Source organism: Plectrocnemia conspersa, unplaced genomic scaffold (genome assembly GCF_051122295.1).
Source record: "Plectrocnemia conspersa isolate PC_06_02 unplaced genomic scaffold, ASM5112229v1 ptg000002l, whole genome shotgun sequence".
Classification (NCBI taxonomy): Eukaryota; Metazoa; Arthropoda; class Insecta; order Trichoptera; family Polycentropodidae; genus Plectrocnemia; species Plectrocnemia conspersa.
The window spans coordinates 2,486,091-2,505,377 of record NW_028277166.1 but is presented as its reverse complement, the minus strand read 5'-3'; the positions used below and the strand labels follow the sequence as shown (position 1 = coordinate 2,505,377).

Here is a 19,287-nt window from a genome sequence, read left to right as displayed (position 1 = left end):
AAGAAAGACTTAATCTTTTAATAATTGTTAAAAAAAATTAAAGAAAAAAGAACCTAAGAAAAAAAATATTAATAGGAAAAAATTGATAAAAAATAGTAAATAAATAAAAAACGTCCAAAATAAAAATTAACGTAATATAAGACGTTTTTTTAATATTTTGCTAATTTTTGTGATATATAAACAATTGCACAATATTGTTAAATAGATTTTTTCAGGAAACAAAAATGATATCAAGAAGGACAATCTTTCTTTTAACTATTCTTGGATAAGCTTACTATAGTAAAGATATTGAAAAAGAAGAACAATATAAACAATAAAAAACTTTAAAAACTAAAAAAAACGAGAAAACTGTTAAAGAATAAAAAAATTGGAGAGAAAAAAGTAATGAGGTTAAAAACGTTTAATAAATAAAAATCACACTAGAAAAAAAATGATAATAAAAAAGAACATAAACTTTGGAAAATAAAAATATTCAAAAAATGAAAAAAAAATTAGAGAAGAAAAATAAATAAAAAACAAAAAGTACTAGAGAAAAAATTAAAGAGGTAAAACCCGCTATAAAAATTAAAATAGGACAAATGCTTTCAAAAAAAACCCAAAAAAATTATTGGAATTACTTTAAAGAAAAAAATTAAAGGAGAAAAAGATTCTAAAAATCTTTAAAAAAAGTAAAAAGAATTACTTGGCAAGAAAGAAAAACTTAACTCGCCATATACATATAAAATTATTATTCGCCCCCATCATTACATATAGCAGTGAAACGTGGATAACCACACGGAGGGAAGAAAGCCAGCTCGAAATATTTAAAATAAAATAAATAAAAACAATATTCGGTCCAACCAAGGAAGTAGATGGTACACACAATAAAAATGCAGCATAATTAGAAGCCCTTGCAGAACAGGAAACCATTGCTTCTGAAAATCTCAAAGACTGTGATGAATGGAGTGTGTGGATAAAGACTGCAGGATGCCGAGTATAATAAGTTGGAAGAGGCATTGATTCGGAAACATACACACTAGTTAATCGAAAGACTTTAATTCTCTTGCACGACAATGCTTATGTATCATCGCTATCGCGATTTTATCAAACCTTATACTCTGAAATTAACAAATAACTGTTAAAAATTGGCAAAATATGCAGTTTTTTTTATTTTTTTAGAAACATTATATTATATATTATAATTATTATATTACAATATATAATAAAAAAATAAGAACCGTCAATGTCCGTTTATTGGTGATTGTTCGATATCATTGAACTTAATCAATTCATGTGAATTTTAACATCAGATAACATTATTAAACAACTTATTTTATACCATTCGTAATTGAGTGTCATTTGTGTTTTACCTGATGAGTTGTTAAGACGAGCACTGCATAATTACTTCGACAAACAAGTAAGTTCAACTATAAAATTTTATTACATACGTTTTAATTGGCGATGAGTTTTAAGTACAATAAGAGTTAATAAATCATTGTCATATTTGCAGCACTAAATTATATTTGTGTTTATCTAATTAAATATTTAAATTAAAATTTAGCTCATCAATTTTAATTACATTATCATTTATGTTATTAATAAACTATATTTGTTAATCTTATGTCACTTAATTAAATGATAATTTAGATAAAATGCAATTTATGTTTTATAAATATTCGGTAAATGTACTATCGATTAGAATTTAATAAGCTACATACATCTTTAAATATTTTATTTTTTTAATAAAAAAATAGTAATAATATTAATCACTAACATGTTTACTTATTTTAATTGCAAATATATTGCAGTGAAATATATACATTATTTTTCTATCTGAAATTTGAAATTATAAATATAATTCCATTCTAAATATATTACAGTCATGGCGCTCTTCAAGGCATTGTTGGTGACGACGATGCTCCTTCAAGGCATATCTTCACTCCCATCTATAGGACCACTACCAAATTTACTTAAAAATTTAGACGAGCCAACGGATCCAAAATATCGTCTACCAGAAGTTACAGCCAAAAACTTAGAATATACCATAACTTTGACACCTTATATGGAACCAGGCTTAAAACAGTTTACATTCGATGGAGAAATGTTGTTAAAATTTACTGTTGAGGACACTAACGTAATTGATTATCTTGTGATGCACGCAAATAATTTAAATATTACGTTTGCTGAATTCAAAGGGTTTTCCTCAGCTACAATTGACACAGATTCATATGATAGTAAATATCAGTTTGTAAAATTCATTTCGAATAAAAAGTTTAATAAAGGCAATGTGTATACACTGCGTGTAGAATACAGTGGAAAGTTGCAAAACAATATGAAAGGCTTCTACTTAAGTAACTACAAAGAAGATGGAAAAACTGAGTGAGTACAACCTTCATTTGTGTATTATAAATTTTTGTTTCTAATTATGTGTTTTTTTACAGATATTTAGGAACAACTCAATTCCAGCAGATTCATGCCAGGCAAGCATTCCCTTGCTTTGATGAACCTCAATACAAAGCCAACTTTGAGATCGTATTCAATTGTCCTGTGTCGTACAACTGTGTTTCTAACATGATGGAAGAGTCAAGGTTAGTAAAATTGTTTCATATTCTTACCTTAAAATTCTTTGCCGTATATTTAATATTACATTTTTTTTAATATATACGGCGATATATATAATATTTTTTTTTTAATATTCAAATAATTGGTATCAAAATTGCATTGATCTGCTCACATCTTTTACTAGTAGTGCTAACCATCAAGCGATGGATAATTTATAAATCACTGACGGTAAATAATAAGCGTCGTATTTTTTGTGTACAACCGTCCCCCGATTATGCCGTGTGTATTTTTTGCAAATACTCACAGCATAATAATAATTCCAATCCGTTTTTGATACACCGCTCTCTTTTGATACTTTGAAATTAAAAAATTAAAATTTTGATTCTTGAAAATTGTGTGAGATATATTATATTTCATTTATATTGAAATTCCTGGCTATAACGTCATTTCGCTGTACTTTCAGATCTCTCCAAATATACGATGTATATTTTTAATATGGGTTAATCATACTTTATATTACTAATTTAAATCAATAAGTGCAGCGATGCTACTAATCGCTGATTCTTATAAAATATAATCTGAAATCAGATATAAAGTTAGCAATACAAAGAATTTGCTGTGAATAAAATGCAACATCTAAAATATTTGTTAATTCAATATCACTTGTTAAGATAATGTTAATATATTCTAACAATATATACATATATGTTGTGAAAGTGTTATTGTAATACAAATCCGAAATACTTTTTATTTTCGATATTATAAATTAAGTTCACTCTCTGAATTTCGAACAAACTTTAGGTTATATTATTTATTCTTGAACCTTCCACAGCCTTTGTAACCCATCTAGTTTATAAGCGTTTCTCAAACATTCGTTGTCTACTCAAGTTTTACCTAAGCTTTTTTTACTTATCATAAACAACCATTGAGGTTGAATAAAAAAAATATGTAATTACAGACCATTAGAAAACAAGAAAAGAATCTATTTTATTCGACCATTATACCAGATCACGTGAATGCTAAGAATTCACCTTGATCTTCGATATGACTTGGATACTGAAAACAGACATATATCATAATTGCATGAATTTTACAGCCAAATTTAAAACACTTTATTGTTCATATTCTTGTCGTTTATGTAGAGCATTTGCTTTAAAATACTCTGCCAAAAATATGCATCGCACTTATTTTAAAAGAAAACTTTATTTTATGTATAAGATAAACCATATTTAAAAACTCAAGTAATTATAAAAAAAGTATAACTTATATCTTTATTATTCCCAGTGAGTTATTGTTTATTTAAAATATGGTATTTTATGCTATTTTCTGCACAATGTATTAATATGAAATATGAATACATTACGAACTGATTTGACTGTTTCATTGATTGATAAGTTATAAATTTGCAAATAAATATATTTTTATTATTTCAGAAATGGCTACTTGGTGAAATTCGCCAAATCTCCCAAAATGTCCACGTACTTGGTAGCGTTTATAGTTTCAAAGTTTGAAAAAGCAGAGAAAACTGACGATAAAGCCTCAAAACAGTTTTCGATTTTCGCAAGACCCAAAGCCAGCGACCAAGGAAAATACTCATTCGAAACTGGAATGAAAATTGTTGACAAGATGAGCGAATACACAGGAATCGACTACTATACCATGGGAGAAAATGGTGGTCAAATGAAGATGGATCAAGCTGCTATCCCTGACTTTTCAGCTGGAGCAATGGAAAATTGGGGCTTATTGACATACAGGTAAGAGTAGTATATATTTCGAAATTAAATGATAAAATATTAATATGAACTAAGTAGTATTTTAAAAAATAATCCTAATGACAAGAAAGTTAGCTAATCAAAAATCATACCCTTAGTACTTGAAAAATAGTATTTTTATTATGCAATTCTAATTGTATTTATTATCTATGAGAATGAGGTTAGTTACATAAAAACAACCTTAACAACTGAAAATTGGGCCAAATCTAGCAATTAATAAAGTAAGATAAGTAAAAAGGTCAAGAAGTACTCGACATAGTATTGTATAAGGATTTTACAATAATCCACTTTATAAATAATTAAAATAATTTATTTTTCAATTCAATTACGTAATAAAATCAGTTTTATCTACCAATGCATTTAAGTGTTTCGGATGCTTCGTTCTTGACATTGCAACATAAATTGTAACATGAGAGAATTATTCAATTTACTTTACATTGAGTCCTTGATTATGATGTAAGCAATGTAAATTGGAAATTGTCTTAAAAGAAAGCAACAACAACCTGAAAGCATTTAGATTTAAATTATCAATTAAATTCCATTGCACAGTTTTGGTAGATATGTAAAGACTTATTAGCTTAATAAAGTTAATAAGGTTAGTTTTTGCTATGATTTTCATTCTTGATTGAGAGAGTTTTGCATTAAACTAATGCTCCTTTTTTTAAAATCAACTTAAAGCAGGGCTTCTTAACATTTTTTTTGTTCTATGCAGTTCTTTGCTGGTTAGATGAAGGATGAACTTTTTATGTTAAAGTAGGAATATTTATTGTGTAAGCACATGTCAATGTGAAGTCTGTCATAGTTTATCTTGAATAATAACAATAATCTTTCATCTGGTATTTGACAAGGCACAAATAAATGTCACGATGGATATCTAATCGATTTAGAGATTATGTATTCATTATTACAAGTGTTAGAAATATTGATATGTTAAAAACGAAGATAGATTCAAAGAAAATCAAAGTTTTTATTTATCAAATCAAAGAGATCGTCTTTAGATAAGTCAGAATTTTATATACTGTTAATATTATAAAAAAAGATTAAAGATCAACAGTAAAGTATTTTTTTAAAGATTATTCTCTTCCGCATATATCTCTATTAAAAAATATAGATAATTTTATATTTCAACTTTATTTTAGTGAATCATTGTAAAACTAGAAAAATGTCATGTTGGTCTAATGCTTGTAATATTTCATTTTATGTAATTAAAATGAAGAAAAATCTTTTACATAGATTACATCCTATCTGGTAATGTACCAAAAGTGGACATTTACCTGCTTTCAAAAAAACTAAAATTTATTTTTATATTTTTAACAAAGGCTTACTGAAAGCCTACATATTTATTTGTACATTGCTTTTGATGTACTTTACAGCTCTTGACAAAATTCCTCTCTGGGTAATTAAGCTTATAAAGTATTTATTTCCAGCACTGTCTTTGCAAAAAACGAGTGTCTATGATTTAAGTAGTAAAACCAGATCATATGAGACAAAATTTTAATCTAAATTACCAGATTTTAGTTTGAGATTAATAGGATAATTTTTTTTTAATAGCCTGAAATATTGGATCATGGGTTAGAAACCTTTGCCTTAGAAATTATTATTTAATGTATTAATAATGCGTGACGTCAGTTACAAAACACAAGTCATCCGTAATTAGTTAAAAGATATCCATCGAAATCTTGATTTGATTCAATTGTCTGGTGCAGGGAAGAATTTTCCGCCGGCCGACAATCTGATATGTCAGATGATTAGTAAACTGACTACAAATAATAATAATATTATAAACTTAATATTTATTATTATTGTCTGAAATTAAAGAGAAGCAATGTGTTGTTAAGCTTGTTGTTAATAAAACTTAAAATAAAATTTCTAAAAGAGAGTACGAGTTGTATCCGTATTTTTATTGTAGTGCTTTTTTGCTAAAATTTGTTATGAAATTCATTGAAATCTCGGCGAAGCATATACGCAATTAACTATTTTTAAGGCTGGTAAGAGGTGGTCTGTGTCATAGAGTCGCGATCGCGGCCCTTATTCTTTCCTATCGTGGCCAGAACATCAGCGCTTGAAAACGCTACTCTTGCACGAACCATCTAGTTTATCAACGAGTTTGCCAACAAAAATATATTCAGCAATATATAGAATATATTTTAGATGTTTTATTTAAATATTTAATAATATGATTTTCGTTTTTATAATGATCGTCAGATTTTTAATAAAAAAAATATTTATTATAAATTTCATTAATTTGTATACACCTAGAAGTAAGTTAATTTTATATATATTTCTATAATTATTTAATGTCATTTATTTTTTATTTTTTACTATTGCATTTATAGTAAATAATAATAAAAAAATCAGTGATTCTTGTTTGTGGTTTATTTTACTACATTTTTGTATTAGTATGTTTTAATAATTTATTTTAACACTTTTCTATTATTAAATTTTGTTGATTTAAATTACATTATTCGGCTTTTGTGGATTTTTATTATTCGGCTTTTGTGGATTTTTTATATCAATACAGAGGCTTTCAATATATTTTATAAAATTAATCTGAAATATTCTTTGTTATGTTCATTTATTTCTTACTCTCTAATTTAATGGTATTATTTTGTATAAAAATCATTTACAAATATTGAAATTAAAAAAATATTATACTATAACATTTATATAGTATTTACTCAGTAATATACAATATGTAAATATATTACAATTATATTATATGTAAATATATCTGTGCTACCTCAAAATAGGGAAAAATCAACTGCCGTACATGTACGGCGATAATCCTCAAGGGGTCAAAAACATTGCATTATAAATAAATCAATTTAATAAGCTTCGAATGTATTTAAAAGCAGTTAAAATATTGAATTTTAAATGTTTCAAATTTTGTCAATACCTTTTATTTTATTTCCTAAATATTTTTTGACTGGTTTAAAGTCAACGTAGATAAAAACTCGATTTTCGGTATCAGAGGCACACAACTCAAAAATATCACACTGGCAGTGTTGCAGTGTTTTTTATTAAATAGTAAATAATTTTTTTTTTTTTAATATATTTTTATTTATTGAATTTCAGAGAAGCCTACTTGATGATCGATGAACAGGAATCGTCTACGAAACACAAACAAAAGGCTGCAGGTATCCTAGCCCACGAAATAGCTCACATGTGGTTCGGAGATTTGGTCACTTGTCACTGGTGGTCAGATACCTGGTTGAACGAAGGCTTCGCTAGATATTTCCAGTACTTTCTAACTCATATGGTATAGTTTTGTTTTTAAAATGATATATATCACGATTTTTATGCATTTTGAATGACTTTTAAAAAAAAATGTCTACTTCATATTAATGTGTGTAAGATAAACAATAGTATATACAAAGCAAATACGTTGTATCTAGTAAATTTAAGTTTTGTATTGCATTTTTTTTTATATTTTATAAAGAGGTTAGTTAATGGTTTATATTAGACTCTTAAGCAATATTAATAACAGCGACAATGAGTCGATGAACTCATCTCTATGTATTGGTATCTAGTTAATCATTAGCTGTTTTCTATTTAGGTTGAGCCTAGTTTTGCTTTAGACGACTATTTCATCGTTGAAGCATTGCACACCGCCTTGTTGGACGATGGTTCTGCTTCATCCGATGCTTTAACACAAGAAGTAAACTCACCTGAGGAAGTGGGAGAGCGATTCAAAACTATATCGTACAGCAAAGGAGCTTCGGTGATCAGAATGATGGAACACTGGTTAGGTAGCGAGACTTTCCAAAAGGGTTTACAAAAGCATCTCACAAGCAAGTAAGTTTTTTTTTAATATCATTATCTAAAGCTAATTAAAATATATTACTTTTTTAATTAGGAAATACGGTGTTGTGAAGCCCGAGAATTTGTATGAAAGTCTGCAAAGCGCCGCTGATGAAGATAAGACGGATTTAAATGAATTTACAGTTGAAGAGGTCATGAGTACATGGGTATCACAATCTGGTTATCCGATTTTAGAAGTTGCTATGGATCACGAAACGGGAAATATAACTTTGAAACAGGTATTTTAAAGTTTTATTTAAATAAAGCCACGCGCAGCATTTGCGGGCTGCTGTCTCTCTGGTGGAGGCAGGTCCTCTGAAGACAGTGTCAGTATTGATTCTGAAGACGCTGAATTAATCCCATATAAGTTTATGCTTTGATCCATTTTAATGCTCTGCTTGTGTCATTGAAATAAAACATTGACCATGATAGTAGCATTAATATATTGAGTCAATTTTGTCATTAGAGTGAGAATATTATTTTATTGAAAATGAAAAGCAAATCATATAAAATCAATGTTATTATATGTGTCATTGCGTTAATAATTTTACAACTAACTACTAGTATATGATATTGTTATTCACATAACTTCAAAGTTTCTTCTTTGCGCATTATCTTGTTAAATAAATAAAATATTTGTGCTACAACTGACATCATGTATTAAATTAATCTCTACTTTTGCATTAATACATTGCAAAAAAAATCTAAATAATAAAATTATATCGCTAGTTTTTAATTTTTAATTTTAATAAGACAAACAAACAACAGTAAAAAACTTTATTATTTAAAGTTTTAGTATAGATTATAAATATAAAAGTCTAAGCGATTATATGTTTTATTTATTATAATAACGGACTGATATTTTTGTGACATTTTAGAAAAGGTTTGTGAAGGATGAAGAAAAAGAAGATAAGAAACAAACGCTTTATAAAATTCCAATCACTTACACCACAGCATCTGAAAATGATTTCAATAATACAAAACCAAAACTTATCATGGAAAATGAAACAATTGAAGTATCGGGAGATTCAGAACATGGCTGGGCAATTTTCAACATACAACAATCAGGTGAATTAAAAAACAGGAAATTGAGCAAAAAATAAATTACAGCAATAGATTATATATATTATAATGATATTAATATAAGAATTCTGTGCAATTTTATAGCGAATTTTTACAAAATATTTAAGTAATACTAATATTTATTAAAATTAGTAACTAATAATTTATTAATAAAAATGTCAAGTCAATCCAAAAAAAATACAACCAAATATAATCAAATTTTGATTGAATACAAAACGATTGATTTTATCCACAAAGATAAAATAAATCGTTTTATATATGTATTATATAATATAAAAACTGTATTATTAGTATTATTAACTAGCCCAAGTTTACTACTAAATTGTATTGAAATAATAACAAGTATAATACATTTGACGACTTTGTATAATTTAATATTTCTAAAAAATACTAATTATTAAAATTTTCTTTCAGGATATTACAGGGTTCTATATGACGATGATTTGTATAAACTAATCATAAAAGTCTTATCTGGAAACGATACGAATTCGATTCATAAATATAATAGAGCACAGGTAAAAATAATGCAAGTGAGAGATAAGAGCATGCGGTAAGCATGCCCTTATCTCTCGTTCACTCTCGTCACTTAACACGCGAGTGATCGAGAGGGAAAGTATTTCACCACCCGCCTCTGATATTACGTAAAGGGGAAACAGACTTTGTTGCTGTCTGGTATTTACTATTATAATTATATGTTTACTAATCGACTATATTTTTAACATTTGAAAACTTAGCAACACATATAATTAATGTACCTATTAGCTACAATTCACTAGCACTGTTGTAGACACAAGTTGCCCTAATCTATATAAATCTCTAATCGTCTAGTGCACTTGTATAACGTCGGCACGATGAACAAACTTTTTCTGCATGTCACAAATAATATATTAAAAATATTTTTTTAGATCGTTAACGACGCTTTTAGTTTTGCAAGAGAAGACTATTTCGACTACTCCAAAATGTTAGATATAATCCAGTTTTTGGAAAATGATGTGGATCTAGCGCCTTGGCAATCAGCTTATAATGGAATATCGTATTTGAGAAACAGATTCCTAAACTATGAAGATCTATCTACTAAATTTGACGTTAGTATATAAATGTTTATTTTTCATTGAAATATGAACGCTGTGTAAGTGATTATAATCTGGTATTGTACAACATATTTTTACAATTTTTTTAATACAAATGGCTTATTTAAAACTTTCTGTTTTATTATTTCAGGACCATATATTGAAGTTAATGAAAGAGGTTATAATTGATGTTGGATTTGATAGCAAACCTGGAGAGAGTGATTCGAGAAAAACTTTGAGGACAAGCACTATGACGTTAGCTTGTAGCTTGGGACATAAGGAATGCATAGACACATCTTTGGACCTGTTCAAAAACATGACCGAAAATAAGTAAATATTTAATTTTACATGCTTGCATTGTGAGCGTAACCATCATCTCTCAAAAATTACCATCTTTACCATTAAAATATTTTTGACATAAATAAGTAGTCATATATTACTGTTGTTTTCTATATATAAAAGTGCTTAAAATATATGTCTACTTATTGACCCAAATATAAATAAAATAGGAATTACATACTTCTATCTGGTTATTGACATTAATGTAATAGTTGTTTTCCCTTAATTTGCTGACTAAAATCTTAGGGTGTTGAAACAACAAATACAAAAACATAACACACCTGTTTTTGAGATAAGCGTTAAACAATAATAATGGGTGTGCTTTTTCAACATTTTGCTACGTTCAACGAACAAATTCTGCGTATTTCGGTCATAGTAGACACTACCAATAAATGTTTTATTCACAAATATTTTTCGAAGGCGTAAAAGCATTTTTTTTTATTAAGAAGAAGCGTCTCATTGTCTCGCATTTTGAAACAAAATAAAAGCACACAAAGGATTATAAATTTTGGAGTGGCACTAGTCACACGGGTATATTGAGAGAAAAAATGACTACCTGTGTTGCTCAAACCATAGCTGTCTTAAAATACGATTAATTATAACAATGAAAAAGCGCGATAATCATAGCAAACTAACCTTTTTTTATGACATCCACTCATATATTATTACATAAGCAAATTCACAATAATAATAAAAAATGTATTGCAACTATACTTGAAATGCGACTTTAAATTAACATAAGTAAAGCTTATTTTTTAACAAAAATATAAAATACTTTATTCGGCGGAGAATATTGTCTTGGAACGCTAACAGTTTACGCGGCAAAAAGCAAAAACAATTTAATCGAATAACAAATATACATTGCATGAATAAAATAACTAAAAAATCTATTCTGTTCTTGCAGTGTATTTAAATAAAATTTATACAAATGAACTTACAGTGATATCGCTGTCAGATATTTAGATACGCTGTAATAAATATGGCAATCCCACTTCGATGAATATTTCGTTCATTCTGTCTTATTATCTACGAATGGTGACTGTAACAAGATCACATTTTTTATTAATCATTATTCAATTAAACCTTTTTTTAATTTTACAGAATAGATCCAGATATGCGTGAATTTGTTTATTGCAACGCTCTTCGATACGGAAATGCTACTGATTTTGATCAGCTATGGATGAAACATGAAACAGATAATGTGGTGAATGAAAAACTTATTATTCTTGGAGCACTTGGTTGCACAAAAGATCAAGCAAAAGTTGAAGAGTGAGCATTCAATAATTTGCCAATAAACATATTAGTTATTCTATTAATTTTAAAACCGTTTCATTAGATACTTAGGGAATATAATTGATCCAGAAATATCAGGTATTCGATCACAAGACACTATGGCCGCTTTTAATTCAGCTCTAACTGGAAATAAAGAAAACGTTGAGACCACATACAAATTCGTGATGAATGAGACAGCTAAAATTAAGGAAAAGTAAGTGTTGACAATAATACATGCACTTTTTTTAAATATCAGTTTTTTATTAATAAATAAAATCAACAGTTTCGATGATGGAACTCTGCTATCAATGTTCTCAAATATTGCATCGCGAATGTCAGAAGAACAACTCAAAATGGTAAATTGTATTTTATTATAATGCTACGGAAAAATCGCATCTATAAGAAATAGTTTTCTGTAGCATTGATTTATTAGATTTTAGCCAAAGTATTATGAGTGATTTTATTTTTTTAGTTCGAAAATGATTTAGAGAAAAATAGTGAACTTTCAGTTGAAGAAAAATCAAATGCGAAAAAATCTATTGACAATGCTAGAAAAGTCAACAAGTGGACAGAAAAAATACAACCCAACATTTTGGGATGGATTAAAACCAAATATAATTCGGCTGCTTCTGCTAGTATTTCTATTGTGTTAATGTCTACAATGATAACACTATTATACACGTTGAAGTAAATATTGTTATATAAATGAATGTTTATGTATAAAATTTTGTTCCTACAGACTTAATTAATCAATTATTAAATTATACGATACACGTTTAATATTTGGAATAAACAACTTTATAATCAAATTATAAAAAAAATAATTGAATAGTTCAAAAAGGTTGAGTGATATAATTTGATAACTGTTGATACACATATGTTATTTTTATTTAATATGTGTAAAAAATATTTTATTCTTTGTTCTCAGTTGAAATTTTGATCCAAATTTCATATTTAAAGAATCGACTATTTTAGAGTAAAATATGAATATATTTTGTATATGAAAAATAATTCACAGAAATATATATTTTATAAATATTTATAAACACAAATTATGTATTTACGATATAAATATAATTATACAATATTTTACAAATATAACAAATATTTAATATGAATTGAATTATAAATTTATAAATAATAAATGCACTTTTTAATAGTTGTTCGCTTCGTAAATAAACAACCTAAAATATAAGCCAAAAAATAATATTGTTTTTTTTTTGTTAAAAAACAGGTGAGCTTATTATTAGTTTATAAGTTTATTTAGTATTTATACTATTCAAATACTGAGCTTTCAGGTGACTACATAACTCTCAAATTAATTTTAAGATTAAATCTATGGCAAAATTTACAACGCTAAACAAAATAAAAATTTAGAAAAAATATACATATGGGTAAATCCCAATGAATGTTTCGGTAAGTAATCTAAATCTGAGATTTTTTTTTCTGGCCAGAAAATTACAGCTAGTAGTCGCTAATGAAAGTCATAGCCACGCACCTCAGAGAGGGCCAAACGCCGGGGCTAGACCCTTGGCTGGCCAGGCCTTCACAGAAGAGACCTCTTTTGTCAACCCCAGAGACTGTATCACAGCTGAGATCACTTTAGATGACCAGTTTACACATCAGAAGCAAGCGCCACTATTCCACTGTGACATATTGAGTTTTCTTTTTTTGATATAAATTTATAAATGTAACACAATTACACATACCATAATTTTTGTTTTGTCAATGTTAAAAATACTTTATTTACACTATCTAGAGATCTTTGAAAGTCGTCAATGGTTTCAGCAAATATTGCCGTGTCATCAGCATAACGAATATTGATAATTGCTCCGCTGTTTTGTATACCTTTTTTTCCCTGGAGTGCGTCTTTGAATATTGGAGTATTGATTGAAAAGAGTAGGAGAAAGAGCACATACCTGTCTGATACTTCTCTATATTGAAATATTTTCAGTTTGATCTCCCTCAACACTTATTACTGCTGATTGATTCCAATACAGATTTAGCCGTTTTAATAAAAACCGATTAAATACGAATTAAAATATACAATTATTTGTGTAGATGTCATCGATTCCCAGACACATCAGACTACAATGAAATATTAAAAATAAAATTAAAATTAATATAAATACATACCAAATATTTTAATAAAATTTATTATTAATTAGCTCACCATTAAAATTAAATTTCCATAGGAATTTATATAAAACAGAAATCAGTCTGATGGAGCTAGGCTTGCAAGAAGTAAACCAAAACCTTTTTAATTATATTTAAAATAAATAGTTTATAATTATCATTAAAGGCTGGACGCCTCTTTCGTTGACATTGTTTACACATTAAGCGATTAAAATTATCATAACTTATACGTAATAGGAAGATTTTTAGTGTTTCATCTACATTATAGGATTCCACTAGTACGTTCTACATTAAGTTAATAATTTAAGTGTTTAATACTTCATATAAAATACATTATTATTTTAACAGAATCATGAAGATCATATGGGCTTTATGGATCGTGAGCTTCTCTTTTATTGTCGCCGCAACAACATCAGAAGAGCACAATGAAATTGAAGATGAAGCTAGTATTATAGTTGCTGAAAGCATTACACCTATTCATTACTATTTGAAAATAACGCCATACATGAACACTGGTGATGGAAAAGCGTTTACTTTTGACGGCAAAGTGAATATAACGTTTAAAACCAACGAGTTGGACGTCAAACGGTTAGTTTTTAACTCTAAACAGCTTGACTTCACCAAAGCCGATTGTCAAATTTTACCTGGAGATGTGTCAGTGGTTGGTTTAATGTTTGACGAATATAATGAAGTAGCAATTTTGAATTTCGACAAGACTTTACATCACAGTAAAGAATATGAACTAACGATTACATACCGTGGTGTCATTCAGAACGAAACGACCGGTTTTTACAGAAGCAGCTACGTAGAAAATGGTGAAACTAAGTAAGTTACTCTTTTTTAAAATATTGATTATAAATAAATTGATTTTTATTATTTTTTAGATATTTAGCTATGACATATTTTGGACCAAGCCATGCAAGAACGGCTTTCCCATGCTTCGACGATACAATATACAAAACCAAGTTCACCGTCTCGATTAAATGCCCAAAAAAGTACACGTGTTTGTCAAATATGCCAATCAATACAAGGTTAATTTATAAATATAATTTACCATACACACAATATAGTATTTAGGTATAAGTATATTTAAACGTTTCATAAATTCAACTTTAAATCTGTATAAATAAGCTTACACTGACCTTAACTATATTGCAAGTCTTATAAGCGTATGTATGGTGGATCGATCGACTCATAACACTAACCGTGTTTTGGAAAAAAAAAAATTTTTTTTTTAATTTTTTTAAGCGGTATCATAAGTATATTCGAAAGTTCTATTTAGTATCAAAAATTCAAGTCTATATCTTTAAAAGGAACCAAATACTAGCGTTAACTATATGCCAAGTTGCATAAAAGCTCGTATGGGGACCCGGTCAATTTACCATAAGACTTGTTTTTAAGAAAAAAAAAATAATTAAATTTTTTTTTAAATGCAAATTAAGCTTTTCAACACTTTTTGCATACGACATTTTTCAGTAAGATTTAATTTTGCAAAGTTATGACACTTCTAATTTTTACATTAACCGCCATTTTGTAAAAAAAAAATTTAATTATTTTTTTTTTTACAAAATGGCGGTTAATGTATAGGGGGTGCTCAGTAGTTCTATACGATACTAAAAATTTAATTTTAAATCTTCAAAACCAAGCAATTAAGAGCGTTAACTCTTCTGCAAGTCTCAAAATAGCTCGTATGGGGGTCCGATCGAACTAATACATCGCTTGTTTTAAAGCAAAAAACTATTTTTTTATATTTTATTTAGATGAAGTTTAGGCTTTTAAATATAAAATATTTTTAAAATAAAAAGTTTTAAAATTTGTTCTTCATGTTTTCATATTATTCTTTGTTAATTTATTATCATTACATTTTAGCAAAAATCATCTTGTGACATTCCACAAAACACCACAGATGCCCACTTATTTGCTCAGCTTTATCATATCTCAATTCGTCGTTCTACAAGAGAGTTCCAATGGTTTACAAAACCTTAAAATATGGGGCAAATTGGAGGATAAAGAATCTACCAAGCTCGCTTACGATTATGCCACAGCTATGCTATCGTCTATGAGTCAATACACTGATATAAATTATTATGACATTGATAAGAACAAAAAGCGAAGAATGAAGCTGGATATTGTGGTCGTTCCTGAAATGGAGTACTCGGGAGCAGACAGTTGGGGACTGTCTCTGTTAAGGTAGTTTATATTAATAATAAATGTAATGTATATCATGCTAATATGCATAATTTTACAGCTATAACTATTTATTGTATAATACCGAACAATGGGGAGTTGAAGACAGGACAACTGTCATTGCTTCCATCGGACATCAAATGTGCCACATGTGGTTTGAGAATTTAGTCTCCTTCAACAATATTACAGATTTATTCTTAATGGAAGGATTGTCCAACTACTTCTCTTATTACTTTACGAATATGGTAAGCATTGCATAATTATACTTGCTCATGTAGTGTTTAAAAAATATTTATTTATTATTATAGCGGCAACCACAAGATGGAATGGATGATTATATGTGTACCGAATTCTTCAGAGACTTTAATTCTGATACTAGTCCTGACAAAAATGTTTTGATGACTTACGAAACTCTCGTTGGCAAAGCATTTGCTCTTGTGCGGATGATTCATTCCTGGATTGGTGAAGTAGCTTTCCAGAAAGGCATCAAGAACTACATCAATCAAAAGTAATAATACACTGACATCTAAATAATTCGCCTTAAATAAAACCGTTTATGTTACTTACAGCAAATATATTGGCTCAACTCCTGATGATTTATACACAGCTTGGCAAAAAGCAGCTGAAGAAGATTCAGTTCCCAATAACACATTCATTCCCGTAGTCATGCACAGTTGGTCTGATAATTCTGGCTTCCCCATGATCATTGTCAAGATGAATCATGAAAACGGGCATATTGAATTTTCGCAGGTATTTTATTTTCGCACTGTAAACATGTATATTTTTACATTCTATGACATAATTATTAAAATAATGTTTTAGAAACAATTTTTGGAAACTAATGAAACCAGCGATAGAGTGTACTATGTACCTATTTCATTTACGTGTGAAAAAGGTGGTAATTTTTCAGATGTGCAACCGAAATTTATCCTAGGAGATACAGTTTATAAATCATATTGCGAACCAAAATCTGATTGGGTCATACTAAACATGCAACTAAACGGTAACTTGAATACATTCACGTTTTAAATAGGAATTTCTTGATTTAATTAAAATATATTTAAGGATACTATCGCATCAACTACGACGAAGAAACCTGGAACATGATCATAAAAACTTTGAACACAGATCATACCAAAATTCCTAAATATATCAGAGCACAAGTATTGTTCCTATTAAATCAAATTAATAATTACATAATGGTATTTTATTCATTGATATGTTTTTAAAGCTCATAGACGACGCGACTAATTTACTGACTTACGGATATATGAAACCTAAAATGTATGCAAATCTCTTCAAATACTTAAAAGCAGAAAAAGACTTTATCCCAATGTATACTGCTTATCTCGCCATTAACAATATAAAAATAAAGTTGTACCGCTTAGAACCTGTGAAGTTCTCAAGATTTTCTTTGATTCAGGTATATTTTTTATATGCATAATTATATTAAAAGTACATATAAATAAATATAAATATATTTTGTAGAAATTCATGCTGCAAGTATTAGAAGCTCATTGGAACGACCTAACGTTGAATACAACCAATGAATCATATTCTAAGAAAATGTTTAGAATATATATAAATCGTATATTATGTGAACTAAACGACTCTAGATGTATCAAGAAATATAAAAAAATATTTAATGACATGAGAACAGAAAATAAACAGTATGTTATGAGTCATTCATAATCATAAATTTAATGATAAAATACATAAACATTTTTTTATTAAAGCATTGAAGCTGATTTAAAAGAGACTGTCTATTGTACCGCTGTAAAACATGGCGATGAAGAAGATTTTGATTATTTAGTTTTTTTGCTCAAAACGGCAAAATCTGCTAGCGAAAGAGAAGTTATATTCAGTGCTATGGCTTGTACGAGCAAACCGAACAAATTAGTCGAGTAAGTTGATATTAATATTATATATTATTTTTTACAATCTACATGCCTTATTTTTTCAGTTTTTACAATAAAACGATTAACGAAAATACGATAGTGAAAAATTATATAGAAAAGAGAACTATAATATCGTATTTGGTTCGCCATGAATACCCAGAAAATGTACAAGCTATGTTTAACTATATGAAAATCAACATTCTACATATTTATGACACGTAATAATTAATTAATATATTTTTTATGCCTTGACTTTATCTTAAGCACAATATGAATTATTTTTAGATGTGGTGAAGATTACGTCGATATAATGTTTAGAACCTTTGTTACAAATATGAACATCAATCATCTTTATCAAGTAATTTAATGCTAATATTTATCACCGTATTTATTTGGAGTATCACTAATAATTTATTTTATAGTTCAAATTAATGCTACAAAATTCAGAAGAATTTATCAAAAATGCAAGTGAAGGAAAAGATGAAGTTTCAGACTTTACAAGAGAATATAGATTGGGAATGGATAATTTGTTGAAATTAAACGAATACGTTAAAGAAGAAATTAAAAACAAAGCTTAAATAAAATATATTGAATAGATTTTTAATAAAATAAATATAACAGTGTTATAAAAATGCAAATTTATTTAAATATAACATAGATTTTATTTATTTATTTTAAGATGTGGTAAATATTATGTCGATATAATGTTAAGAACCTTTGTTTCGAAGATGAACTTTGATCATATTCAAAAAGAAATTAAACCACAATTTTTTTTGGTTTTAAATAATGCTAAAAAGTACAGAAAAAAAACAACAACGTGATGGAAAAGATGAAGCTTTAGATTTTATTATATCATACAGATTGAGAATGAATAATTTGTTAAAATTGGGTAAGCCATAAATTTTTGCAATTTTTAAATTTATTTTAAGCGGGAATAACGCGAAAGACGAAATTTAGTCGCAATGGGTTGCTTTGCGAGGGAAATAACGCACATCTGCGTAAAACAGTTTCACTCTCACTACCTATTACACAGTGTGAATCAATGTCTGAGTGTTTATTTAATTAAATCATGGCTCAGAAAGTTTAAAGAGACTGGTTTAACGCTAAAAAATAATATGACCGGTCGTCTACGGAACAAGAGAAGCGAAGAGAATGTCGCACAAGTTAACGAGAAGATCCGGGCTTGTT

General features: G+C 28.0%; 2 protein-coding genes across 3 annotated transcripts; both read left to right on the top strand.

The window, feature by feature from the left end:
* The first annotated feature begins 1,254 nt into the window (after positions 1-1,254).
* LOC148237327 (membrane alanyl aminopeptidase-like) lies at positions 1,255-12,697 on the top strand. Its single transcript, XM_088181151.1, has 15 exons — positions 1,255-1,396; positions 1,860-2,358; positions 2,421-2,567; positions 3,975-4,295; positions 7,389-7,572; positions 7,870-8,108; positions 8,170-8,353; positions 8,993-9,182; positions 9,612-9,712; positions 10,103-10,282; positions 10,419-10,597; positions 11,708-11,875; positions 11,943-12,092; positions 12,162-12,234; positions 12,351-12,697. Exons 2-15 carry the CDS (start codon positions 1,862-1,864, stop codon positions 12,567-12,569), a joined length of 2,832 nt encoding a protein of 943 aa, XP_088037277.1. The 5' UTR covers positions 1,255-1,396; positions 1,860-1,861; the 3' UTR covers positions 12,570-12,697.
* Positions 12,698-14,261: 1,564 nt separating this feature from the next.
* LOC148237326 (thyrotropin-releasing hormone-degrading ectoenzyme-like) lies at positions 14,262-18,731 on the top strand. Of its 2 annotated transcripts, XM_088181160.1 has the most exons (15): positions 14,262-14,292; positions 14,363-14,839; positions 14,899-15,045; positions 15,884-16,204; positions 16,263-16,446; positions 16,510-16,709; positions 16,771-16,951; positions 17,024-17,204; positions 17,267-17,364; positions 17,433-17,624; positions 17,690-17,871; positions 17,938-18,105; positions 18,165-18,317; positions 18,385-18,457; positions 18,522-18,731. In XM_088181160.1, exons 2-15 carry the CDS (start codon positions 14,367-14,369, stop codon positions 18,675-18,677), a joined length of 2,709 nt encoding a protein of 902 aa, XP_088037286.1. In that variant the 5' UTR covers positions 14,262-14,292; positions 14,363-14,366; the 3' UTR covers positions 18,678-18,731. The 2 variants fall into 2 exon arrangements, with proteins under 2 accessions (XP_088037286.1, XP_088037287.1); XM_088181161.1 differs by having other exon boundaries at positions 14,262-14,839.
* Positions 18,732-19,287: the final 556 nt, after the last annotated feature.